Source organism: Equus przewalskii, chromosome 8, assembly GCF_037783145.1.
Source record: "Equus przewalskii isolate Varuska chromosome 8, EquPr2, whole genome shotgun sequence".
Taxonomy (NCBI): Eukaryota; Metazoa; Chordata; class Mammalia; order Perissodactyla; family Equidae; genus Equus; species Equus przewalskii.
The window spans coordinates 44,154,092-44,181,303 of NC_091838.1; the positions used below are offsets into that span (position 1 = coordinate 44,154,092).

A 27,212-nucleotide genomic window follows, 5' to 3' on the forward strand; every position below is an offset into this window, starting at 1 on the left:
GTTTTACTTTATCAGGGCAATGTCAGGGAAGGTACAGGTTTTCTTCCATTACAGGAACTGAGGAGGAATTTGGATGTGTCTAGGAGAGAGAGCAGTGTGCTCCTAGAATGGCAGCATTCCACAGAGCACACCTTTCCCATGGGTGTGAGCATTGTGCTGTGATCAGCTTTCCAAATGTGGTGTTAATTAGTGGGCCATTTTTTATTTTGTATCCTTAAAGTCAGCAGTTTGGGGAAATAACACATTTTATGTCATTGAAATGAACCCGCCAGTCCATATTGATGTGTTCTCAAAGCACAGGGACCTCTTCTAGTCTCTGCCCCTTGCTCAGCCTGGAGGGGAAATGCCAGAGCCAGGCTCTGGGCATCAAGCACATCCCAGCCATGGTCTCTTCAGTGCCGCGAAGGACTTGTCATATGATGATGCTAACCTCGGGGAAAAGTACCTCTGCCCGTAGGTGGAACTTAACTAACACTTCACTCACACTTTTAAGAGCTGCCTTTGGTTAGGGATCTGCTTGGTCCTGGGCATGTGCTAGATGAGTCCACAGTCATCTCTCAGTGACATATCTCAAGCTTCTTTTGGTTACTGTAGAGCTTACTTTCCTACAGTCAGACTTCTTTTAGACTTGGCCTAATTTCTGTAAGGGTGCATAGTTATTCCATGGCACATATTTGTTTTCATGATTTCTGCTCTTCTCAAAACTTATTTCTCCCCACTGTCTGAGCAGATCACATGCATGACCCAAGTGTCAATCATGCAAACATGACAAATAGCTGATGCCCCCGTGTACCCCTCCCACCACCCCAGCACCTCCCCCTAAACTCCCAATTGGTTGGTGCCCATATTGTACCAGCTGTTGCCTAGTTTAAATAACAGCCCTTGGAAGACCACATATATTTTCTGCAAATGCTTTGAACACACCAATTATTTTAGCTGTAGCATGTCAATTTAAGGAGTGTCTGATTGTGACTAAGCATGAAGCATCAGGTTGATTAATGCCTCCTTCCTTTTCAGCTGACTGAGTTGAATACCTTCTTCTTGAAACATATCTTTGTGTTCCAAGCCAGTCATCCATTAAGCTGGTGTCGAATTCTCTTTATTGGCGGCATCACGGCTCCCACAGTGAGGTAATTCTGTACAAGTCTGACTGTTATTTGAGCATGTTAACCTGCTTTGTAGTTTCCTGTTTAGCATAAGGGAAGTGACATAAAGTAGTAGGTTTTCTATGAAAATATCATTCTAAAGAATTATATATCCAGAATATGAAGAAAATGTTTTGCTCTCAGACCTCAGTGACATGTAAATAGCACCATACCATTATTTTCAAACACCTTTACAGTCTTCAGGGCTGTTCTTTTTTTTTCCCTATAATATCCCATTAAAAAAAAATGAGTAGCAGTGATACTGAGTTTTTTTTAAATGAGATTATCAAAAAATACAAAAGTTTTTGTGGTAGATCTGAAGTCATAAATGATGTTATTTTTAGAATGAGATTTTATTAGCTCTTTTAAAGCCAAGTAAGTTAATTTCCTTTTAAAAAGTCCTTCCTGTAGTCTTCCAAGACAGCTGAGGTGAGCTTGGACATTCATGCCATTGTTCCCCTGGACTCACGGAGGGCCCTGGAGGTGGGGCCTTACTCAGAGACTGTCTCTCACAGTCTAGTGAACCTCACAGCAAAGCATTTTCATTTGTTTCCTTGTTCCTGTTTAGAAATGGCGTTTGGGTTAGTAGCTAATGCTGAGAACTGGCCTTGATCAGTGCAACACCAAAAATCTCTGCACAGTTGATACAAATGTAAACTAAGCAAGTAAAAGGGTTAGTTTTTCAGAAGCTATAGGATAACTTAATTCATCATTTTTAATGTGCTTGTGAACCACACAAGCAGCGGGCCTCACTTGCTAAGAATGGGTGTTCTCCTTGGTCAAACAGACCTTCCATTCCAGCCAGCACCTTTTTTTTCTTTGTCCTCATTCATTATTAAAAAAAGAAAAGAAAAAATATATCTCCCCAGATCCTGAACTGAACAAACCAAATAAGATATAGCTGAATCCTGTGGGGTTAAGGCCCAAAATTCCATCTCTTGTTTTTATTAGAAACCAAACAGGAAAGTATCAGTTGGTAAGTGGATAGCCCTTTGCCACTTTATAGACCAGTATCTATTGAAGTGGTTATCTCATAAATGCTGTTTCTCCTTGGTGGATTGGAGCCTCCCTCTCCTATATATAATTTGATTTAATTTGAGGCTCACAATTATTTTCAAGAAAGATTAGCAGCAGTTTCTCCATAAAATTAGGAGTAATCAACAAAGTCAGTAAGTGAGGAAAGAAATTTCTTATAAAACAATAGTAAGTCACATCTGATTTATCATGAAACTTCAATATTGTTAAACATTTCAAAACAGAAACTGGAGACTCACAATCCAGTGTTTTGACTTTTTGAGAGCTCCTTAAAATTCTTGCCAAACCCTGTGGATTTCTACATGATTCTTTTTTTTTTTTAAGATTTTATTTTTTTCCTTTTTCTCCCAAAGCCCCCCGGTACACAGTTGTGTATTTTTTAGTTGTGGGTCCTTCTAGCTGTGGCATGTGGGATGCCGCCTCAGCATGGCTTGACAAGCAGTGCCATGTCCACACCCAGGATTCAAACCAGTGAGACCCTGGGCTGCCAAAGCAGAGCGCACAAACTTAACCACTTGGCCATGAGGCTGGCCCCAGGTGTGCCTTTTTACATGCCTTTATCATAGCTTTCATCATATCCTCAGAGGAGTCTGTGACCGCCCCCCAAAAAGATGATGAGTTCCTGGTTCACGTGCTACTTCTGAATGAATGTGTTGAGTTTCAGTGGTAGTTATGAGAGGCTGAGCGTACGCTGTCTTCTGGCAGCCACTCACCACGTGTGGCCATTGAGCCCTGAAAATGTGGCTAGCCTACATTGACATGTGCTGTACATGTAAAATACATAGCAGATTTAAAAGACTTAGTACAAAGACAACATGAAATACTTCTTTATAATGTTTTCGATATACTGGGTTGAATAACATATTATTAAAATGAATATCATCTGTTCCTTTTTACTTTTTTAACGTGCTACTGGAAAGTTTAAAATTGCATTTGCGGCTCGTATTTCTATTGGATGATACTGCTCTCAGCCTTTCAACTCCATGTCATTGCCTCTTTTTTCTGATCTTGTCAGTAGCATTCAAAGCCACTGGCATTCAGTGACAGTGAGTTGCAGCCGGGGACCCATTCCAATTTCTCAGAGCCAAAAATGTGTCTATTTCTTGCCTGGTTACAATCAGCAACCTTTGTCCTGGAGAGTGCCAGAGGAGACAGTTAATGACAGTGTAGGTGACCCTCAGAAATCACTTCCATGCAGAGCAACTGAAGCATCCACCTGGGGTTGCTTTGGCTCAAGGCTTTGGGAGTCTGGCCCTGAATCAAAACCACTTTTGCCAATAATCTCCTTCTTTAAACCGTGCTCCCCTCCCTCCAGTGCAGCCCGAACTCTTAACCTCTGTTAGGAATGTTTCAACAGGCACTGGCTTCCTGTTCCCTTGAGGAGAACTAGACAGGTCAGCTCGAATATGTGGAACAAGGCGGGACACTTTTTATATTCACTCGGTAACAGTGATTTAATTCTGTATTGACTTGTTGGTCTTCCAGAAGCTCTCAATGAATTCTACTTTTGTTCTTTCAGACAATACTATGCTTACCTCACTGACACACAGTGCAAACGTGTGGGAACACAATGCTGGGTGTTTGGGTGAGTAATCAATCATTGTGGAAGCCTCTAAATTTCTTTGATTATTTCTTGATTCTCTTCTAAATGCCTTTCAGTAATTTTTCTTTGAAGGCCTGCTGTTTTTTTTATATGTCTTTCATTTTTAACATTTTCTTTTCTGATTTAAGTTTAGAATAGTAATTGGCAAACTGTGGAAAGAGGGTATACAAACTACTTTTTTAAAAAATTAGTAAATCAAAAGATATTTCCTGCATAGAACTCAGACACCTTCTTTTATGGAATAAATTAGATAGAAAATGGATTGTTCAAATTCCCTCTGAATTCAATGACAAATTTGGGACATCTTGTGAAAGGCTTGCCCATGCTTCATGTGACTTTCACATCAAAACGGCTGCTTGTTGTATACCAAGGTATAATTTTATTGTTCTCTTTGGAATAGTAAACACATGGTCACGATTTATTACCTTGTTACAGATAACATGCTATATCTGAATTTACTGTTATGTAAATGATTTGAAAGAGACCATAGGTTATCTAGTTTAATCCCAAGTGTTAAATGTGAGATCATCTTCAGTATCTCAGGTAAGTGGTTCTTCTGCTTAAACATCAACAATTTACCATCCTATTTAGCAACTGAAGTTCCAGAGATGTCCAGCCAATCTGTCCATAAAGTTCAGTCTCTGAGATAGCTTAGATTCAAGTTAGGTTCTAAAATTAGGTTCTAAACTGAGTGGGTCAGCATAAAGAAAATTTGACAAAAACCCATTGTAGGGAAGAAATTACTGCTTCCAACGGATTTTTTAACAGAATAACTTTTTTCCAATTAAAAAGGAATACAGGGACCAGCCCTGTGACATAGTGGTTAAGTTTGGCACCCTCTGCTTCAATAGCCCGTGTTTGTGGGTTTGGATCCCAGGCACAGACCTACACCACTTGTCAGCCATGCTGTGGCAGCAACCCACATATAAAGTGGAGGAAGATTGGCACAAATGTTAGCTCAGGGCTAATCTTCCTCAAAAAAAAAAAAAGGAATACATGCATATCAATAAACAATTCAGAAAAGAAGAAACTAAAGATCATCCAAAGAAGTCAACCATTCAGAGATAATTGCTATTAACATTACAATGTCATTGCTTCCAAACGTTTTTCTTTGTGTGGTGTGTGTGTCCAGCTCTCATTCCACATTCTGAGGAGTTACTCAGGTTAGATTTAGGCAGCTTCCCCCCTTAGAATACAAAGGGCTGTTATCAGTATTTCTCATACCTTCTGTGATATAAGTTGATTTTCCTACCCAAAGTGATTTCAGTTTAAGGGGTGATAAGATGGGTTAGATTTGCATTATTTAATGATCTGGCAGCAAAGAGAATGTACACATCTAGCAGATTTCTAATACACTGAGCAACGGCTGGGTGAAGGCTGAATTGCTGAGTCATAGGAAGGAGGGGATAAGGCTGTCCAGGCAGGAGGCGATCGATCTTGCTGCACCTGAGCTCTCCTCTGCCGCTTACATTTTCTCTCCACGTGCATTTTTCTCTTCACATTCAAAAGTCCTTGGCAAGGTCCTATTCTACTGTGGGTGGATGTGTTTTCCACAGAACTGTATCTATTTACCTCTGAGGAAAAGGAGATGCGGACTGGAAAGAGGAAGTGGTACAGCAAAGTTTCTTTCTAATCAGGCAGCCAAAAACTGTAATCTCCATGGTGGGAGAAATGGCCAAGATAAACAAGGCCAGAGAGTGGTAGAAAACACTGCTACAGAAAGTGACACCTTATTGAAAAGTGATAAAGTAAAAATGCAGAGGAGAGACTTTATTGAAAATTGAGAACTCCTGGGATGGTCATGTCAAGATTAATGACTCTTAAGAACTAGTGGGCCATGCTGAAAAGTAATAGACCCCTCTTTAGAAGTCACACATGCGGACTGCCTGGGTGCATGAGTGCTGGCCAGAGCCACCTCCTGTCGGCGGTGGAGGGGAAGCAGGAGGCCGGAGCCTCTCGTCTCTTCCCTCTCAGTGTTGGCCCCTCCAAGGCCGCCACCTCCCTTCTTCTGCCTCATCTCTCCCACTGCCTCCTTCTTGCCCTCATTTTGGCTTGTTTTCCATCTCCTATCAAAACAGCAAATGCTTAAATGTCTGATTTTCCACTACCAACTGGTAGCTGCTTTATAGCTTTTTTTTCACTAATTTCAGAATGATTTCTGGCTTTAGCCAAGTGTGGAGATGTGAGGGAACAGAGTAGGTGCCCCATGTAGTGACATTTGACTTTAGCCTTTGGCAAAGTGGGACCATGGAGGGGAAAGGTCAAACAGGACCTCCTGAGCCTTCTTTCCCACTATTCCACATCTCTTTCTCCTGAAGAGGGCACTGTTCTCTTCTGTAAATGTTGTACCCTCAAAACGTTTGTATTAATTACTCGCTGATGTAACTGAACACGGACTGACAGTGGTCTCCCACAGTTGTACCACAGATCTGAGCTTTTAGGCCTTTTAAACTTAAACGTACTGCGCCCAGCAGAGAGAGAGGACTCCATCTAGCTAGGGAATGGGAACCCCACCGGGGAGAAAGCAGTAGTGTAAAAAAAGTTCGCTTCTCTATTTAGAAAGTCACATTACGTTACTTCAGCTCTGTGGGAGCATTAGGGACAGATCAAGAGGAAGAATTCCCCAGGAGTGTGTTTTGTATCATCTTTATCTTCGTCTTTCTCCCCACTCCACCCTCATGATAATTGAGCTCTGTGCCTCAACAAGAGAGAATTAGCCTGGTTTATAAAGAAAAGATATTTGATCACCTGGCTGTGGAAGGAAGGCATTTAAGCTTTGACTGTAAAGGGAATGAGCAGTTACTTTCCCTCTTCCCGAAAGTTCTTGGATTGATCCTTCAGGGGTTGGGTAAGAGTCGACTGTGCCCAGGACTGGATCCCGCCTGGCTTGTCAGCACCACCCCTCGTTCCACTGGTTTCCTTGATGCAGGTTATCCCAACCCTGCTAGTGCTCCCATTACAATAAGCTCCCACCTCTACTGCTCTGCTAAATTGTTCTCTCCAAGGTCAGTTCCAAATCAGTAGGTCTTTACTCCATCCGTATCTCTCCTATCTTTTCCATGGTATCTGCTGTGTTCAAACTGTTCTCTTCCTTCTACAACAGCTGTCCTGGTCTTCCTCCTACTTTTCTGTTTCTCCTCAGTTTCTTGTGCTGGCTTCCTGTTCTATTCCCCTCTCCCCTCCACAACTTCTTATCATTGTGGCATTGTTCTTCCAGGCATTTTTTTTTTAAGGATGGACACAGCTGTGAAGCAAAGGTCCTTCCAGAAGGAGGGAGTGTGCTGAGGGTAACTGACAGCTTTGGAAGGTCTCATCTGACTCTTTGACCATTCCCAGCACTACCAGGTCACCACCATCTTCCTATTGACCTCTGACCACAGCCTCTCTCGTCCATCCTCACCTTCCCTCCTGGTCCTCACACGTTTCTGTTTCAGGCCCTCAGTGCTCACACTACTAGGGTAGCTTCACAAGCCTGTTTCCCTTTTCCAGAATCCTACCCTTCATCCTGTCCTCCTCAGCATTGTTCATCCTTTACTCTCTGCCACTCCTTGCTCCCTTGCTCACAACCTCTGGCAGGAGTTAGGAAACTTTTTTTAGCAGCTGAATCCCTTTCCTCAAGTGACATCTTACCCCAAACCCTAATATACAGCAAAACAAGTGAGCAGAACTGTTCTGAGTGTGCCACGCTGGACCCCTTTGTCCCTCTTCTCACCTCCCTACCCTGTCCCTGGGGTTCTTGGGAAGTCAGAGAGTTCCATGGAGCATAGTTGATGTTTTTTTCTATCTGGTAAGGCCCAGCTCAGCTATCACTTCCTCCAAAAAGGTGCCTTTGCTCACGCTAATCAGAACTGAAACCTCACTCCTGAACCTCCAGAACACTTCCTGGCTACCCATGTGACTGTCTAATAGTTGTGTCACATTATACAGGTCTGGTTTCCACTGTTGGAGGATCAGCTCTTGACTGGCTGAAGAGTGGCTCACCACCCCTGAGCATTCTTGTGCAGTAGCACGTTTGTGTTCAGTAGTGCATTCTTGTGCAGTAGTGCATTCGTGTTCAGTGGTGCTCAGTGGTGCATTCTTGTGCAGTAGTGTATTTGTGTTCAGTGGCACATTCTTGTGTAGTAGTGCATTCTTATGTAGTAGTGCATTCTTGTGCAGTAGTGTGCTCATGTGCAGTAGTGCAGTAGTGTTCAGTGGCACGTTCTTTTGTAGTAGTGCATTCTTATGCAGTAGTGCATTCTTTTGCAGCTATGGGGTAGTATCTGTGGGATGCAGGCAGCCTGTGGCATCCTTGGAATCCACGAGCAGGTGTTGTTGGCAAACTGAAAACTTCCTCTGCTTCTCAGGGTGGGCTTGTACCCCCAGCTTACACACACTGAGCCCAAAGCTTACGTCCCCACGTTTCTATAACAACCCTGCTTACATTCTTGTTCCATTCACTGAGGAACTCCTTACCCTGGCCTCTACATTAACATCATCTTTATTTCTACCCCTGTCTGGAAAGAGCAGGCCTCGTCCCAGGCAGAATCACTTCAGGGAGCTGAAATGTTTATTTGCCTTCTAACTTTGCTACTTCAAGATGAGGATGGCCATAGGCATCAAAGGGAGTAGGAGCCCCGGCTGAATTTCGTCAAACCACACTTTGGCCACCTAACCCAGCCTGGTGAAGATCAGAGAGATTTAAATTTGCCCTGAGTTCAGGGAGCTGTTGCAGAGGGAGGCCCCCCCGGTGGTGAGGAGGTTGTGCCGTCTCAGCTGACAGGCTTAATAAAATGGGCTCCCACTGTGCCCAAGCCTTGTCCTCAGTACTAAACTGGCAGCCATTTGAGTCTTGTTGAAAAGTAATGTTAACCTTGCAGAAGGATGTTATTATTAGGACTCCCTCAGCTTAGGGGCCCGGGGATCATGGTGGAGGCAATGGCTGGTGGTAAAGGGTCCACATGATTGTTGGATTTACTGTCTCCCAGTTCCCACCACTTCTCACATCTCCACAGCTACTCCCCTGGTCCTCTCCCTGCATTAGAAACCTCCCTGCTTCTGCTCTTGCCTCCATACATCATTCTTGGTTCAGCCTTCAGCCACCAGATGATCATGTTAAATGTGAAACCCTTTGCTCCAAACCCTCCAGGGGCTTCCATCTCCCTCAGACTAAAAGCCAAGCCCTAGGGTGGCCCTCCAGACTCATGTTACTCTGTGACTCAACTCTCCCCCTTTCCCGAACTTCCCCCTTCCCCTAATCGTTACTCAAAGATCCCCTTTTTTTGAGAAGGCCACATGCATGGACAACGGCTTAGCTAAGTTCATCAGCACGTGGGAAAGAATCATACCCTAAAGTTGCTGACTGGAAAGCTCTTGTCTTTAGAACAAACTTCAGGCAGTTATGAAGTCAATTGAGTGGATCTGACCAGCATTTTCTTAAAATGAAACAGGATAGAAAAATGTCAAAGTAAAGGCACAAATTGTTTTGTGAAACTTTTGTTTGAGTTGTGTGTGTGTGTGTGTGTGTGTGTGTGTGTGTGTTTCTTGCCAAGGGTCTCAGACCACAAAAGTTTGAAAAAGACAGTTCTCGTCTGCTGGTCACCATGCTTTTGAAAGGTGACTCAGCTGAGTTGAATATACAGAAATGTCTTGTAATAAACACCAAGTGTTCTGTCTGGCATAAGGGAAAGTCGGCATACTTGTTTCCTGGGCTTAACACTTTCCGTTGTAGTTCCTCAAGAAGTCCCAGACAAAGGTTAAATATCTTTTTTCTGTGCACATCCAGGCACCCTTCCCCTCACTGTGCAGCCTGGAAGTGACCAAAGTTAGCTACCGTCTAGCATCAGCCCACAGTCTAGACTTCAGGATGACAGTGACACTCAGCCCTACACTTAAAAGCGTCCTGCGTATCTCAACTAAAATGATGCTTTCTCGCACCTACCATACTGTGTCTTGGGGTGGGGGTGGTCTTTAAAGATTCAAGCCAACCACCCCTACACCTTGTTTGGTTGGGGCTAGGGGGAAAGACAGCTCCAAACTCTCTAAGATCCATTAAGGAGATTTTCTACTTTGCTGAAGTGGTTCTGATTCCATGCGTTCAGTTGTTTAGAGCCATCCATACATTTGATGATGGCAGTGACCTTTGTGTCTGCCAGTGGGTAGGAGGACCCAGGGCCTTCTGAACCCCTTCTCCCCTTTTTAGAGAATACCTGTGCAACTACACCAATCCCTGATTGTCCAGATTCCATCTCAAGCAAGGAACACCTGAAGTGGAGTTGTCTGAAATTGGTTTTCTTAGGCAGTCTTTGGGGTCACATGACCAGCCATGTCACCTTCACCTCATCCACTCTTACTTTCAAGCTCTGAACCTTAGTAAAGGTCTGATTATTATATTCATAAATGAAGATTTAGAATACAGGAGTCGCTTTTTTTCTTTGATGTTTTAATTAAAGAGTAAAAAACAGGTTTTTTTTAACATTTTGTATTTAGCAAAATTGCTTACAGATCAAGAAAGAATAAAGGGTTTATATAGTCAGCAAAGACGGGGAATATTAAATCTGGAAATTCTTAGATGGCCGGGAGGGAATTGATTGCTGCCTTCGGGACTCACTTGGAAGGCTTCAAGTCACCCTGTAGGACTGCAGAGGGCGCAGTTAGGACCCGTGGGTAGAAGGAGGCAGCCACCAGCCTGAGAAAGGGACAAACTTCCCAATAGCTAAAGAGATTGAACTCCAGAATAAGCTGCCTCCAAAGGTCATAGGTTCCCTGTCCCTGAGAGGGTTCCAACAGAGGTGGTGACTGTCCACCCCGGTGGTAACAGGCTCTCAGTTAGGTGATACCAGGTGCCTCCAGCAATTAAAATGTATGAGTTGAGATTTTTGGTCTGGGAGGAAGGAAGAAGTAAGAAATATTTTATTATTTCTGGGGATGGGTAGAAGGATGAATGGGCAGAGCACAGAGGATTTTTAGGGCAGTGAAACTACTCTGTATGATTCTGTAATGGTGGATACGTGTCATTATGCATTTGTCCAAACCCACAGAATGTACATCACCAAGAGGGAAGCCTAATGTAAACTATGGACTTTGACAATGATGTGTCAATGTAGGTTCATCAGTTGTAACAAATGTATCACTCTGGTGGGGGTGTTGATAACCGGGGAGGCTGTGCATGGGTGACAGCAGAGGGGTATATGGGAACCCTGTACCTTCCCCTCGATTTTACTGTGAACCTAAAACTACCTAAAAAAATAAAGTCTCAAAAAAAAGAAAAGAGGAGTAACAATAAAATTAACTTTCTGTTAAATCTAAAAAGTATATATATTATTTCTGAAGAAATGCAGTAGGCTAGAACAATGTCATTTGGTGTGGGACCTGCTGCCAGTGTTTGGGGCAGAAATCTTATGACCAGTTGAACTTTTTGGTGGAATAATGCGTATTTCTGGTAATTTATGCTCTGAAAAGATGAATTAGTATTTAACCTCTTGTTCTGTCTAACTAGGGTCATTGGTTTCCTGGAAGCTATTGTTTGCATAAAATTTGGACAAGATCTCTTCTCTAAGACCCAAATACTCTATGTCGTGCTTTGGCTTCTTTGTGTGGTAAGTCATTACTTTATTACCCGAAAATTTTAGCTAAACTCCCATGGTGTCTCTTAAGAAAAAAAAAAAAAAACTCTCTTGTGCCCAAAGATTCATTAGAATTCATAGACAGGATGTTCTACTTGTAATAGCCAGAGCTTGGCCACCTGTCCGAAGTTCAAGAATAAACACATAGGACCACACGGCTTACAAAGTGGGTCACCTTGGCACATTCTGGTCAAATGACCTCAGCAGGTGCACCATGCGTGCGTTTATTTCACTTATGGGAATTGGTCCACATGTGCCAAAAATTTCAAGCCTGCCATGAAGGGACAAGGACAATTACAGTGCCCTGTAACATACAAATTACTGTACATGGAATTATGTACAAAATGACGGACCATAGTTTATAGGCCAAATAAGATGTTTTTGAAAGTAATCAGAACATGCAGTTTCTGCCCTGAGGGCTGGCTCTACAGAGCCAGCATGTGTAGGACGAGCTTCCTCTCTGAAGGGAAGAGCCCGGAGCCTCCAGCTGCATGGTCCTGGGACTTTTCCCTCATCTTTGAAATGAAGTAAGATCTTACCCAGCTTGAACATTCTGTGAAGGCCCTTCTTGATTTAATTGTATTATTCCTTTGGAGAAAAGTTTTCTTTTACATTTAAGCTTGAGTCCACAAAATTAACTTGAGCTTTCTTTATAATTACAGAAAATTTTGGACATATTTGGAGGTAAATGGAATAGATGACCCCTCATGTACTCATTATCCAGTGTCAACAATTATCAACTCACAGCCAGTCTTCTTTCTCTATATTCCCTACTCACTGTCTCCACCTTGAATTATTTTGAAGCAGCCACCTTTAATATTTCAGGATGTATCTGTAAAAGAAGATAAGAATGCTTTTTTTTTTTTTTTTTTAAAGATTTTATTTTTTCCTTTTTCTCCCCAAAGCCCCCCAGTACATAGTTGTCTATTCTTCGTTGTGGGTCCTTCTGGTTGTGGCATGTGGGATGCTGCCTCAGCGTGGTCTGACGAGCAGTGCCATGTCCGCGCCCAGGATTCGAACCAACGAAACACTGGGCCGCCTGCAGCGGAGCACGCGAACTTAACCACTCGGCCACGGGGCCAGCCCCAAGAATGCTTTTTTATTTAATGCAACCACTGTACCATTATCACATCTGAAAAAGATTGAACAATAATTCCTTAAGACCATCAAGTATCTAATCAATGTTGAACTTACTAATACTTTCTTAAGTTTTAGACTTTTTAGCCGTTTCTTTGACTCAACGTGCACTATTGCTCTTGTTGGCTTGCCTTTTAAGTCTCTTTTATTCTCTGGTTTTCCCTCATCCCCCGCGCTCTCTCCTTTGTGATTTATCTGTTGGAGAAACCAGCTCTTCTGTCACATAGATGTCCCCACAGTCTGTGTTTTGCTGATCTCACCCTGTGCTGGGATTTAGCAGCTCTCTCTGTCTTCTGTATTTTCTGTAAATTGGTATCTGGATCTAAAGGCTTAATCAGATTCAGGTCTAATATTTTTTTTCTTTTGGCAAGACTAAACTTTGTATTTTTTAAGTGTTTCTTATTGCCTTTCACAGTGTCTATTTTTAGGGTCACTTGTTAGAATTCCTAACCATGCCAGGGCACCTTGAGCCTCTTCTGTCCTGTTTCATCTTGAACAATAGAAGGGACTAATGATCTCCTTTGTACTTAAACTCCAGACTTAATGCTGGAATGTATTTTTTCGGTCCCAGTGAGATAAGATGTAAGGATTGGTTAAGGGGGTGTATCAGATGCGCCTGGAGATTTTCACCTGTGCTTCTCAGATTTCTCTCTGGCTTGTGTGCCGTAGGTCTGTGAATTGTAGCGTGACTACTGTGCTGGGCAGAGGTGGGTGCTGCCCTCACCTGGTACCAGGAGCCATGGACCACAGAGAGCTGGAGGCAGGTGGGACTCCGGGGACCAGGGCAGATGCCCTTCTCACGACAGCCCCCCGCAGGCCTCCCAGCACACTGTGCACAGCTTCCCCCGGGCATCCGCGGCCAGAAAGGTCTTCCTAAGGCTGCGTCCAAGAAGCCCTCTCTGGTCACCCAAACTTGCAAGGACCCCTCCAGTCTCTCTTTAAGTTTTAGAGACTTTCTCTCTGTTTTATTGATTTGGTACTTAGCACATGCCGCCTAATGTTGGGGATTTTTCATTTGCCTCAGTGTCTGTGTGGTTAACTTTATTAAGGTTATGAACCATTTCTTGGGCTCCCATCAAGCTCTCCTTCACTTAGCATGGTCTCTTTAAGTCGTTCATTCATTCACAAAACATTTGCCGAGTGCTCATCAGAGCTGTGCCTGATGCTGGACCCACACGGATAGACAGTGATAAAATTTATTAATGCTTACCATGTGCCAGACACTGTTCTAAACACGTCTCATGAATCACATATTTCATCTTTACACTTTGAAGGGAGGTACTTTATTATACCTTTTTTATGGATAAAAAAAATAAAGGCACAGAGAGGTTCACTAACTTGCCCAAGTTCATACACACAGTAAGTTGCAGAGCCAGGGTTCAAACCCAAATAGTCTGGCTAAAGTGTTCCTGCTCCCCCTCCAAGGGTGTCCCCCTCTGAGGATCTCTAAGTCCACATGGGAATTTCAAATGCAGACTACTTATGTTAATATGTGAGCCATCGTACAAAAGATGTGTGTGCATAGAGCTAAAGGAGCACTTGAGAGAGACCAGGCGAGCTGGGGTGAAGGCTCCCTAGAGGTGACATGTGAGCAGGATTTTAAAGGATCACAGTGAACAGCTCTCCCATCCCTCAGGTGCCCCAGCTAAAAACCTAGGAGGGTGCTTCCTCCCCTCTGTCACTCTTCAAATCAGCAGGTCATTGGATTCGATTCATTCAACCACATAGCCCAACTCCATCCCCCCTTTCCATTCCCACTGCCTCTGCAGCTGTCTAGACGCCCATTTTCTCTCCAGTCTGCCCTTAAGATCCATTCTCTACACTGCTGCCAAAGTGATCTTCCAGAAGTCAGATCTGAATCTCTTTCTCCTGCTGAGAATCATTCCCTATTGTTGGGGGCTTGAGAGTGCCCAGTAGCACAACATTTTTCCCCACCCAAGTTCAGAATAATTAAGAGAGAGGCAGGGAGAGGAAGCATGTGGAGATCAGAATAGCATCTTTATTACTGAGAATCCACATTTTTAAATAGCAGCTTTAGATGCGTGGCAAAAAGGGCTTCTGAATAGTGAACCCCAGAATTAGACATGCTTGCTCTCCAGCCCCCAGAAGCAGGCCTCCCCACATTGTGCTGTTGGCCTAGCACCGAGGGAAAAGACAGGAAGTGCCAGCCTCCTTATCTCGGATTCGTCAGTTAAGGCAGAGTGAGTGAGGGGTGAAGAGAAGCGGGAGAGTTATACCAGGAAAGCTCCCTGTGTGTAGAAAGAAACATCAAGAAGGAAGAAGGATCCCTCTACAAAACCTACCGGCTGAAATATGAAATCTTGCTCGTGTGTTTAGGACTGTTATCATCTGGACCAGTCATCAAACCCACCCATGTGTGCTCTATACTAGGGTTGTGCAAACTACTCTTAGTTACCTCGACTAATCACCCTTCCAGACTTCTGTTGCCTGCGCCCATGGGGCTTCCTTTGCCTGGTCTGAATGCCCTTCCCTGCCCTCTCTCTCCTAGTGAATCTTATGCCAAGACCAAACTTAAATTCATGCCCTCCATGAAATATGCCTGACCTGCGGGGCAGACTAGGTAACTCACTCCTCAGGGGACCAGTCGCACTTTGTGCACATTTCTATGAGTTCTAACCCCACTGTAATGTAATTTGTAGTGTTAAATCTGTCTCCTCAACATTGCACTTCTTGCTGACAAGAATAAGTTTTCATTATGTTTTTATCCCCACTGACTCTAGCACAGTGCCTGAGGCATAGGAAACCCTAGGCAAATGCATGGAGAATAAAGGAATGAGTTCGAGAGACAGAGACCAGGCAGAGTACAGGGAGGTTGAGAGACAAGCACGTACAGTGATGTGAAGCTGTGCCAGTGGCCCAGTGTCTCAGAAGATGGCGACCTGTTTTGGGAGCGAGCTTGAGGAAAGCCAGTTAGAGGTGGACAGGATAGAGCATGTCTGCCTAGGAAGGACTGCGTGTGTTTGTAGTTGGAGACCCAAAGAAGATTTTTCAGTGGGTAGACAACATCGCACCGAGAAACTGTGGAGGGTGGGAGTGTCTAGAGTGGAAGAGGGATTGGAGGTGGGGTGCAGACTGAGGGTGTCGCAGAGTTCTCCGTGAGAAATGACTGAGGCCCAAGGCAGTGGCAAAGAAAGGGCTGGATCGAGAGCTGTTCAAGGGCTCAACTCAGCAGGATGCCATCCCATTGTGATAGCTGGGAAGGGACTTGAGGGAGACTCCAGGGCTTATCTGTGCCACTGGGGTGGCTGTCGGTGCTAATAAGATATTGAGGGACATCAGAGAACCCCATTGAAAGGAGATGCATTTGGTTTGGGGCATTGGGGTTTGACCAACTGCTGGAACTTGTAGGTGAAGGTGTTCTGTATCATGGAAAATTCTAGTCTGTGCAGTAACATTGCAAAGACTCAGTCGGCAGTGGAGAGGAAAGAATTGGGAGCCATCTGTGTGTAGGGCACGGTTGAAGCCATTGGATTAGGTAAGAGTTGTCTGGGGACATAGCGTGGAAAGAGAAGCTGGCTGAGAGTGGAATTCTGTGGAGCGACCACATTTAGAGGCCAGGCCGAGAAACAGCCACAGGACAACAGGACTTTGAAGACAAGCAGATCCCCCAATTAGTGTTATTAGTGATGAACACCATTGTAGGGGGACCTGGCCACAAAAGAGGCCCTTGGTTGGGATGATTAGGGTCCCCACTGCCTTGCTCATTTACCAGTTAAAGAAGAAGGATGGAAACAAGGTCCTGGAGCTTGTTCATATTCATGCCCTTTATTAAAGATCAAAATTGATCTCAAACTCAGGAGTGAGGCAAACATTTTTCACTAAGAGATGGTTAAGTTATGCCGTGCCTCCCACACTACTCAGAGAAACAAAACCCCTAATTATTCCCCTTGCCTGCTAAGAGCACATACACAGAACTTGAGATTAATGCGAAGCGTAGATCTCGTATGCCGGTTGCTAAGCTCCTCCAGCAGCAGTTGTGTGATCAGTCCTGGGAAATTTGAATGCCCATTGCCATAACAAGGAGCTCAGCTGTGCACATTGCTGCCACACCCCTGCTTGTGTCCAGCCTTGGCTCGCATCCCACGCATTTTTCTTCTCTCTTTTTTTTCTTTCTTTTCTTTAAACAAAATCTGTACAATTGCTATTTTAAATCTGGGCCTTGACATTTTAAGTGGGTAGGTGCCTAGATTTCCACAGGTGTAATTGCAAACCCATAAATTACAAGCTTTTGTCTACTAGGACAAGTCTAAAATGGGCCTCTTGTACCCAGGTGAAGTGGTAAATTTGGCAACCATGCCGGCCCTTTGTGTGGCGATTGTGATGATAAGCGCCTGTCACTCACCACCTGCCCATGTTTGCGCACGGGCTGCAGAGCTGTGGGCCCAGCTGTCTGTGGGTGAGCAGCCCCAAGCTGCCCCGCCTGCTCTCCCAGTCGGGTGCTGGGGAAGGAAGAAGAGGCACCCCTCACGCCTTCCCTCTGGTGGACAGAATTCAGAATTCGCGATGACGGCCAGCCCCGCCCTCGCTGCTCCCTTGGTCTAGTGGAGTGACCCTTCTCAGGCCAGCCTCCCCACCCCCCTGCACAGCTGCTCATTGGTCTGGGGAGGTGGAACCATCCTCCTTGTCCTCCGTGTGAAACCGAGGATGGCCTGATTTGCTCTCTGTAAAGGACCTAATGCATACATATAGGCTTACACACTGCAAATCCTCTAGTCGTTTCCACTCTTTTCATGCTGTGAAAATGGTACCTTTAATGGTGGTATGTGTTGGAAATCTGAGCAAGTACTCTAGTAATTTTAATATATTCATTTATTGACTAATTTTTTGATGGGCGGGTATGAGCTGCTTTTTCTTTAAATCTCTAATCTGTGTGCCAGTTTGTGTATGGGTTTAGTATAAAATGAGCTAGTGGGTCTTCTTGTGTGTCGTGTTATCTCTCCACCCTGCTGCTGTGTTCACTTCACTGGTGTGGAAGGAGAAGGCCAGCTGGAACGCTCGGACTCCTGTCTTTTTTGACACTTAAGATGATGCAGCAGACACTTAGTACATATTGTTAACTTAAAGGAACTGGGCCAGAGCTAGTCTACAAGCTGTGGGGAGGAGACCACGGCCCCTGCTTTCCCTGCAGTGTTTGCTCCACCCTCCAGACTGCGGGCCGTGCAGAGCGGATGCTGCTGATATTGGCTCTTCCCATGATGCTTTTCTTTCTCCAGGGATAGATAAGTGGACAGAGATAGAAAGACATACAGACATAAAATCAATATTTACTTGATACCCGTCAAGGGATATTAGGAGACCTGTGTTCTCGCTTCAGTTTCGCCACACATTAGCTTTTTGTCTTTGAGAAGGCCCTTCACCTCTCTGATCCTCAAAAAGAGAAGATTTCACCATGATTTCACAACTGTACCCACAGTTGGGCCATCCCCAACCTGGGTCCCCAACAGGAAGTTCAGTGGAAGAGATGGAGTCTAGACAGCAAGGATGGTTGAGTGTCAGTCGGTTCCTAGAGCAAGGCATTCTGCAGAACTACTGGTGGAACAGGCGGTCAGTTTGTTGGGTTTGGTTGATTCACTTACAGTCAGGAAGGGGAGGCCTGGCTGAAGGGCCTGGCCAAGAGTCATCTGTCCTCGCTCTCCTGACTCACACGCTCTCACTCTCCTTTGGTATTCATCTAGGCAGCCAGGAACTTTACCCTGACTTTCAGTTTTTTGACACATTTTTAGGCTTTGGATTCTTGTAGATGCTATTCTTCCCTTAAATTCCAGTATAATTTAGGGATTGGGGGGAATGCTGAGTCCCCTTGGGCCATGCCCTTCTCATTTCACTCAGGGGCTTACAAGGTGTTTTTATTTTCTCTTTATTTTCCTGTGTACTTAAACAAGGAAGACAGAAGAACCAAGATGGGGTGAGCTTGGGACCACCAGGACTGTACGGCAGTGCCAAACCGGGGCACAGTGTCCTGCTGGGCTCTGCCTCTGCTCAGCGGTGGTCTGTCCCAGATGCCTCCAGCACTACTGGGACCCCAGGCTGAGTTAAACTTCTTTCCCATTCAGAAATCCTCTTCCCCACAGAAGCTGACCAACTGAGACCTTATAACTCTCTCCAGTGATGGGGCAGGGTGGAGAGGACAGGCCATGAAAATCAGAACTACAGGCTAGAGTCCTACGTGTCCTCTGAAGCAGCACCTGCAGAGCTGTCCAGAAAATGCACCCCCTTATCCCACATCCCAAAATGGCCTTGCGCTCTGCTGGTGGAGTCACAAGTAGGAACTGTGATCTCATCATAGCTCTTCTTGTCAGAAGCTTTGGGGATTGTTCCCCCAACTCATCTCCTGGGGTCCATCACTGCCACGTCCACCCATTTTGTAGCTGGCGTCCTAGGAGAGATGACAGAAACACATCAAGCCATCTTGTATAAATTCCCATTGAAACCTTGAAGTTCTGGGAAATGGAATTTTTTTGTGCAACCTCATTTATAAAATGGTTTCATGCTTGTTTTTCTCTTCCAGGCTTTCACCACCTTCCTGTGTCTGTATGGCATGGTTTGGTACGCAGAGCACTATGGTCACCGAGAAAAGGTATTGAAGGAAAGGCAGGGATGGTCTTTATTCAAAATAATCACATCCTGCTTGGAGCTTTAGCCCAGAGCATAGTCACGTGAGCATTTGGCCCTGTGAGAGCCGGGCTTCGGTCTCACCACCTTAGACACTGAACCAGTTCAGAATTCATTCCGTCAGTTGCTGTCCATGCTTGTGACAGCCCTGTTCAACAGGTTCATATTTTATCTTCCTTTTGTAAGGGGTTTAAAACTTAATTCTTTGTTTAAAAAAAGCAAAATTGTGAGGCGAGCCCTGGACCGGTTTTTGGAAGGCTGGGTTTTATTCCCAGCCCTTCCACCTCCGGCAGGCCTCTGTGTGACCCAGCCTGGGCCTCTATCGCTTCACGGTACAGCGCCTGCCCTGCCCACCTCATAGTAGATACAAGGATTGGTGTTGAGAACAGATGTGAGGGGGCTTAAAATGCAATAGAAGTCTTGTCAACTGTAGTATTTTTTTAAGTAAAAATAACACCTTTTGTCCTTTATTCATACCTGTAGTCTAAGGAACTAAAGGCACTTTCTAGAAGATTTATTCTGCATCACCTGGGAGATAGCTTTGGTTTTACAGCTGAGAAACATAAGCATGAGGAGGTTCTGTCACTTGCTAATGGTGACCCCCAGCCCCAGAGAGGCAGGGACGGAGCATCCTCCCATTTTTGCCTGCCCCCCTTCCTCCCAGGCAGCACTTGAAATCCCGTCGCTAAGCCTGCCTCTCTCCCTAGACCTACTCAGAGTGTGAAGACGGCACCTACAGTCCAGACATCTCCTGGCCTCACGGGAAAGGCACCAAAGGTATCTCCTTCTTGCTCAATGTTTAAAACTTTACTGGGTCTTCTCCCTCCCAAGGCCCAGTAAGGAGATTTAGAATCAGTATTTATCCTCTGAATGTTGATAAATGTATACTCTGAAGGGTTGGTCTCAAACCTGCTCGTTGCATGTTGTCTGTTAAATTATTAATGAAACATGCAAAGTACTTGCAGGATCTGCCCAAGAAACTTGCCTCCTAAGAAGAGGCTCTGTGTAGCGCTGCCATTTCTGAGGCAGGAATACATAACGAGGCCTGCACCGTCTCAAGCACCTTGATGGGAATGTTCTTCCTCTTCGCTTTCATCTTGAGTGGAGAGGGTTGGGAAGAATTGTGTGCCAGGAGGAGAAGCCTTTCAAAAGAGGTGGATCGATTTAATCATGTTTCTTTAAGAGGCAGACCAGTATAAGTGGGATTTCCGTAGTAGTAAGGAATCTCCCAGTGATCTCTCTCCAAGGAGAATTTTGGAAAGATTTGGGGCCACCTCGTTATTTTAAAGAATTGGGCTTGTAGAATAATGACACTGAGGAGGCTCCACTGGATGTAATTCCTTGTTAATTGTTATGAGCTGACTTGGAAGGCTTAACTGAAGGGAGGGAATTATGAACGCCGGAGGCTGTGAATGTAGGCTCACAGAATTGCTCGGAGAAAGAGGGCTAGAGAGGAACGCAATACTGACACAGTTGCTCCCAAGTTCTTTTGGGGTCAAGCTTTTCAGAGCCCTCCCTGGGGAAAACATAGCATACACTCTACTGGTGCCAGTCACCCTTTTTGAGATGGCTTCTCCAGAATCGAGTTGATCAGCAACCCGTTTTGGAATGCTGATAGACGAGGGCAGAGCGGTTCCCCAGAGCTCCCTTATGCAGATCCATCCCCTTATAGATCGTCCTTGGCACTTCCCCGCACTTCTCCATTGAAAAGACTAAAAGAAGCAAGCAGCAGTAGAGGTATATTTTAATGAAAAGTAGACAGAATAGTAGAAAAAAGAAAAAACATCTTCAGAGTGGTAAAAGTCTCTTGGACTAAGCCAAATGCCACTTCATGGAGACAAAAACTCAGAACTTTTTTTAATGGCTGTCTTCAAAGATTTCCTTTGGGGCTGGATCTGAGCCCTAGGGCAGAGAACCTTTTAGCTTGACTGCTAGGCCAGGAGCTGGCCACGTGCTCAGTCTGAGGAGAGAGCCAACCCAGTGCCAGGAAGCTTAGCTGACCTCCCTGGCCTATACACCTCTGCCTGGAATGCCCCCGCCCCCACCTCCCCTGGCTCCACCCCCCACCAGGCTGATGCCTGCTGAGTGCTGAGCATGCAACCGATGTGGAAGTCTTTCTCTGAGCTCCCAAGCAAATAATAGAGTGTGATAAATGATGCTGTCCCTGTAGAATGTGAGATTTGGGGCGTGTGGCACACTGAAGTGTGTGGCTCTGGGGCTGTCTATCATGAGCAGCAGGGGCCTGATTTCTAAAGGTGGCCCCCAGATCAAACAAGAGAGGGCATATAATATCTTTAATTTTATAAAGCGAAGAATTCTTTCCAATTTAGTGATTAGAAACTCTGACACGTAACAGGTCCTGTTGTGAAAAACTAGGTGAGGCATCCTTTGGCTGCAAGGGCAGGATGGGCACCCGTGTAGTATAAGTTTTCATTATTTCTCCTTGATGCTTTGATTTCATTTGTACTCTCACTTTCAGTCCCTGTTACCAGGACCATGACCCACCCTACACAGCATGAGTGTAAAAATTGTGCAGGAACCCCCTAGACTCTGTGGGGCTGTCCCCTTGCATACCCAGGCACCAGCTGTACTCGCTCAGTGCTGTTTCTGCGCCTTGCCTTAATTTATGAATAAGGCCACTAGATGGAGTGCAAGGATCAGTGGAAGAGCCTGCACTTTGCAGGCAGGCCTAAGACAGCCTGGCCAGGGAGAGCCACAAATCACAGGAGTGAGCCCAGGACCCCGTAGCCCAAAGTGACCATGTGTTCTGATTCCTTTGGCCAGGTTCTGAAGACAGCCCACCCAAGCATCCAGGCAACAACGAAAGCCATTCTTCCAGAAGAAGGAATCGACATTCCAAGTCAAAAGTCACCAATGGAGTTGGAAAGAAATGAAAGACCCTGGTTAATTAAAGATGTTCCAGAGAGTGCCTAGAACTGAGAGGGAAACGGAATCGTTTGGACCTCCCTGTTAGGAGGTCAAAACACATGCAAATAGGTAGAGGAGTGGGGACTCTGGGGCCATTATTTGAGAGTGTAAGTCTTGTTTCCAACAGACCCAGCCTCATCGGGCCGATCATTGCCTGGGGTCCTTTGCCAGTTTGGGGTCTCTTCTAACTTCAGCACTTGGCATGCGGTCACTGGTAGCAGTTCAGTGTGTTCGAAGGAAAAGGTAGCTATGTACTCAGAGTTGCCAAGAGCAGCTTTGTGCTTGTGTGTAGTATGGACGCAGATTAAACATCTTCATTCAGAAGGGGCATTGACTATACAGTAGTGGACTGATCACCAGTTCTCATTTTTATGACTCTGCCTTTCCATGTGATTGGTTTAAGTTTAGGCCACTTTTCTGTCTTTTATTTCGTTGTTATTTGTTTTTAAGTTAGGACGCATAAAAGCCTTCAGATGCCACTGCTGAAATTGAACTGGAGGAGGCCTCTCCGCTCTTCTAGAGAAACAAAGGGGAGAGTTTTTGTGTTACCATTTAGCAACCTCATCCCGTTTTAGGACCTTACACCATACGGCGGGGGTAAACCTGTCCCAGGAAAGGCTAGCTACCTGCATAGGATCCTAGGCTTCAGATCAGAACCATTTTTGTTCCATTACAAATGTGATTTGTCCAGACTTATCCACAGTGCACACAAGTCAGCCTGTTCGAGAGGCAGTGCCCACCGTGGCCTCTCCCTCCAGCCAGGTGCCTTTTATAGTTGGTTTGGGTTCCTCCATGGTGTGTTGCTGACATGTCTTTTAGTCCCATGTGAGGTGCTGGTGAGTATTACCTTTCATCGTGCCATGCTCTAGAACATTTACCTGATAGTTCACCACCTCTGATGAATCCCTGTTTTAAATAAAACAATTCACATTAAAGCCCATCAAAGATCTGTCTCCATCAAATGGTCATTTCTCTGCATCTTTATGGTATTTTCCACTGCTCTTAGGCAAGCACTGTATTTTTCAGGTGACTTTAGGATAATCTGAATGTGTATGTGTTTTATAGTGAGAAGAAAAAATGTATTTTGGAGGGCTTACCCACACATAGTCCTGTTTCCTGACCTCCCAAGTGATCAATAAGAAATGAACAAGATAGTCATTGTTTTCTTTACTATGTTAATGGTTACATCTACCAAGTTGGATTTTTTTCTCTAACAAGTGGCAGGTACCCAGCTAATTGGCTTATAGATGTAAACTTGCTAAAAGCAATCCTTTTGTTCCCTCATTTCACAGAGCACAGAAATGTCCATGTCTTTTCCCCCTTTAAGGAAATCTTTAACCATAGAAGTGTCATGTTTTTCTTTTTCTGCAAAAGAATTCCGGGGTGAAGGTGTTGAATGAATCATGCAAGCCGGGGTCACGTCCTGTGCTCTGGGCCTCTAGTGACCACTTGGTTGAGAGCCTCATGCAGACCTGCTCCAGCAGCCGGACACGTTGCTAGCGGAGAGGCGTCAGCAGGCACTCGGCCGGCACCATGGCTGAGGGAGTCAGCTGTGAGGGTCCCAGTCCCGACAGCAGCCCCATCCTTCCCAGGGAAGAGAGGCAAGCAGGCTTGTTTCATAAACCCCCTTGCACTTGTATAACCCATCAGAGGCCTTTTGAAACATAGGTACAATGTAAACATTATTTTAGTTTGAAAGTAGGTGAGTTTATTTTGTTTGTCCCTGCATCTTGCTTTCCTGAGCACTGAGTGCTCCTGTATGTCATATATATCGTATACCCCTACTCTCTGTCCTCATGCCTGGGCCGTGTCACTGAGTATTTTCGAGTTCATTTTCCAGGAGAGTTGGCCTGCCACTTTAACACTCCTCCGGTTGATAGCGCAGCCGGACTGATGGAGCGTATTTCCTCTCTCCAAGGCCGGCGGAGAGGGAGGCACCTGTTTTTAGGATGTGGTGACTTTGACTTTCCTGTGGGATATGCGAAAGCAAAGTGCACATGAGGTAATTTTTCCTCGTGGCTTTGTCTGAAACAGCCAGGAAAGTCCTCAGACGCTTTCCTTGGCCTTTCTTTGAGTGTAAACTTTTTGTTCCCTTTCAGTAAGAGCTCTTGACTGCAGTGGTTTCAAACCCAGTGCTTTGCATGACTGGCCAGAACCACAGCTGCTGTTCCTCCTAGAAACCATATTGCTGGGTTTGGCCTACTTTTTCCACCCGTTTCTATGGAAATGGACCTCACATTGATGGAAATAGAATACATGTTTCAGAGTCATCATTTCATATCGGAAATGATTCAAATGCAAATTATGTCACATTCACCATTTACAAACTGCCCTCTTAAAAGACACCATTATTTTGGATGTAATGCGCAAAGAATGTTTTATGTATCTTTCTCCTAAGTAGCATTGCAGTGAGTGTTAGATATTTTTCCCTTTTTGTCATTCTTGGCCTTTCCCTGCTGTTCTTTGTGTCTGTTTTCACCATTTGTAAAAGCCTTGCCCAAACTGCTCCCACAGCAATGCTAGGACGTTTCATTGACCCATTCAGCGTTTCGATGATGAAAGACATCCTATAAATGCCAGTCTTATTTTCTCTAGGACTGCGTCTATAGTGGGTGCGTGAGTAAGGTACTCACCCAGGAGAAATAAAATGAAGTTCTTTACCAAACACATCAGGTTTGGCCCGATTGGTCTTCCCTCCGAAGCTGCTGCACAGCGTCTCCGTATGGTAGCTCTTCTAGTCAAGGATCACACTTTGGAGCTGGACCCTTGGGTTGTTTTATTTGTTCGTAATAGTGCCCTCAGTCAGGCCCTTTCAGGGGAGAGGATGGACACAGAAGGGGAGGCTAAACACAGGGTGGAAAAGAAAAAGATTGACCATTGGAAACCAGACTAAATGAGCACTTCAAACACCGGCGACTTAACTTGCGTGCCCTTTGGATTATGCTCGCTGACTGCTGTGGCATTCGTGGGCCCACCACAGAGTTGACCATGTGGGCTTCACTTACGGCATTCTTATTGTCATAACTAGGAATCCCACAGGTAGCCTGCTGCTATCCTCACTATATTTCCCATTTATATGACTGAAATCAAGATGTAAGAGCCAAGACTTCTGTTGAGCAGTGTTTCATTACAGATGCATCTCCCTCCTTCATATGTGTGTGTGCGTTGCAAGGGTTGTATTTGGGATTTGGTTCTTTGCAAGGGTCAGCATTAGTAATGGCTAAGACCAATGGGCAGCACGATCTTGTTGCTAGCCCATAATAATTAGATTTTTACAACCTTTCCCTTTTATCACATTTTATTCCAAACCTGATGCAACAACTATCACAGCTAAAGGTTGCAAAATTCTTAAATTAAACTTTGGTATTGTCTTTGATGCAATAAATACTTGTGGCTTTTTAATTTTTCTATCTTCTGTGAATTTAAAGGAATTATTTATTGATGGCTACCAAAGAAAGAGAAAAAAATAGTTAGACATGATTTTATTTTGTGGGAATGCTGAATTGTAAGAATCTTCCCTGTCTCCGACGCTTACTAAAAACTGCCCTTAATCCATTTCAGAAATTCACCTGTGACTTTGTCTGCTTTCACGTTCCCTTTCTTGCAGTTTCTTGGGTGGGTTTGAAGTGCCTGTCCTATGAGAAGATATTTGTTGTCATGATCTAACACTGTCAGGGTTTTGCAACAGGTCCAAGTAGCTCCAAGGCCTCGTATAGCTAAGCTCGGTTTATCCACCCTGATACTCTGGTTGAAAACTGATCTCTATGTACAGCACACCTGGCTGGCTGGAGGGGTTGGTCACAGGCAAGCTGCCTGCCTACAGTCCTAGCAAAAGGGACTCCTAAGCCCCCAGCATTATTGGCCTCTTCAAGAAGGGTGTAAGCAAATCCATCCCTTTCCGATCAACCCAGTGAGGACAGCGACATCATTCAGAAAATAGAGTCTGCCACAGAGGTTTGCTGTTACAGCTGATGCGACCAACCATCCCGCCTCCTTAGTCATTCTGGGCTCATGCTTGAACCTCTAGTGCCCTGGGTGTTAATTATTTTTTGTTTCTTATTGGAATGCTCTGAAAACGTCATGCTCCAAGGGTCTGCAAACTGTGTGCACCGATAATGCCCCACAGTGGCAGGAAGGTTTTTCTCAGAGCTGCCTGGCCTCCTGCCCCTCCACGCAGTCTCCCTGGGGCCTCAGATACTGGTATTCTTATGTAGGGTGTGTCCCCTCTCTGCATGCTGAGTAAAGGGGACTCGTGGCTTTACAAACTCAGGAAATAAGGTTTGTTTGCCTTTAAAAGAAAAATAGAAAAATTTGAGACTAAAGAACCAAAATATTGTATTTTCATGTCTGAAGTATACACCCAATAGCCTTAATTATGGTGTCAAGTTGCAGGCAGGGTTTATGTAGCAATCCATACTGGAAAATCTGGACTATAAACCTTACTATTCCCAGTCGCCTGACAAAGTGCTGTTCTGGCTCATTCTCGTCAATCTAACTGCATGCATCACGAACTGATTAGGTATTTTATGGGTGCAACCTGGGAAAGGCTTAAGAAGATCTCCAGCTTTCAAAATGTTTAGAATCCTCTACCTTCTCTTAGTGTAGATGAAATCCAGACCAGGAGCAGGGGCATGAGTTAGTTTGCTAGGGCCACTGCTAACAAATCTTCCACACAAAGGCATTCGGAGGACTGGGAACCTTGGAAAGACCTCTGCCGGGGGCTCTTTGAACTCCCTCCCTCCCTGAGTCTTCCCAGCAGGCACAGTAGAGCTCCGCTGGCTTCGCTAGGAAGTCAAGTGCTGGAGCCACATTTCCAGCTCTAGGGGAAAGGGTGTCCCTGAGACCCCACTCCCCCCCCCCCCCCCGTGTGTCCAGCACCGTATGTATGAGTGTTCTTTTTGAAGGCTTAGAGTTTGGTGGTGTTAAATCTATTTTCCCAGGTCTTGAAGCTTCAGGAAGGTAAGTCCTTGACGCAGGAGCACACAGCCGTTAGGGGGCGTCAGATCAACCCAGAGCCCAGTGCTCTTCTGCTCCAGGCTCCTTGACTTGATTCTTGTGCACACATCTTATGCCCCATTACCAGACCAGAGCCTCCATGCATCCCCCCACACCTCGCTCCCAGCCAGC

General features: G+C 45.1%; 1 protein-coding gene across 4 annotated transcripts in view; it reads left to right on the plus strand.

Annotated features, from left to right (window-relative positions):
- The window catches only part of PTDSS1 (phosphatidylserine synthase 1), a 66,819-nt gene extending 43,789 nt beyond the window's left edge, over window positions 1–23,030 (plus strand). For 3 of the 4 annotated variants that reach the window (XM_008526470.2, XM_070631786.1, XM_008526473.2), the window contains 6 exons: window positions 1,018–1,130; window positions 3,700–3,765; window positions 11,261–11,360; window positions 19,054–19,122; window positions 19,865–19,934; window positions 21,942–23,030. In XM_008526470.2, coding sequence (XP_008524692.1) covers window positions 1,018–1,130; window positions 3,700–3,765; window positions 11,261–11,360; window positions 19,054–19,122; window positions 19,865–19,934; window positions 21,942–22,051 — 528 coding nt within the window. In that variant the 3' untranslated portion in view covers window positions 22,052–23,030. Of the gene's footprint in view, window positions 1–1,017; window positions 1,131–3,699; window positions 3,766–11,260; window positions 11,361–19,053; window positions 19,123–19,821; window positions 19,935–21,941 lie in introns of all 4 variants that reach the window. The other variant, XR_545919.2, reaches the window with a different exon arrangement.
- The last annotated feature ends 4,182 nt before the right edge of the window (window positions 23,031–27,212 follow it).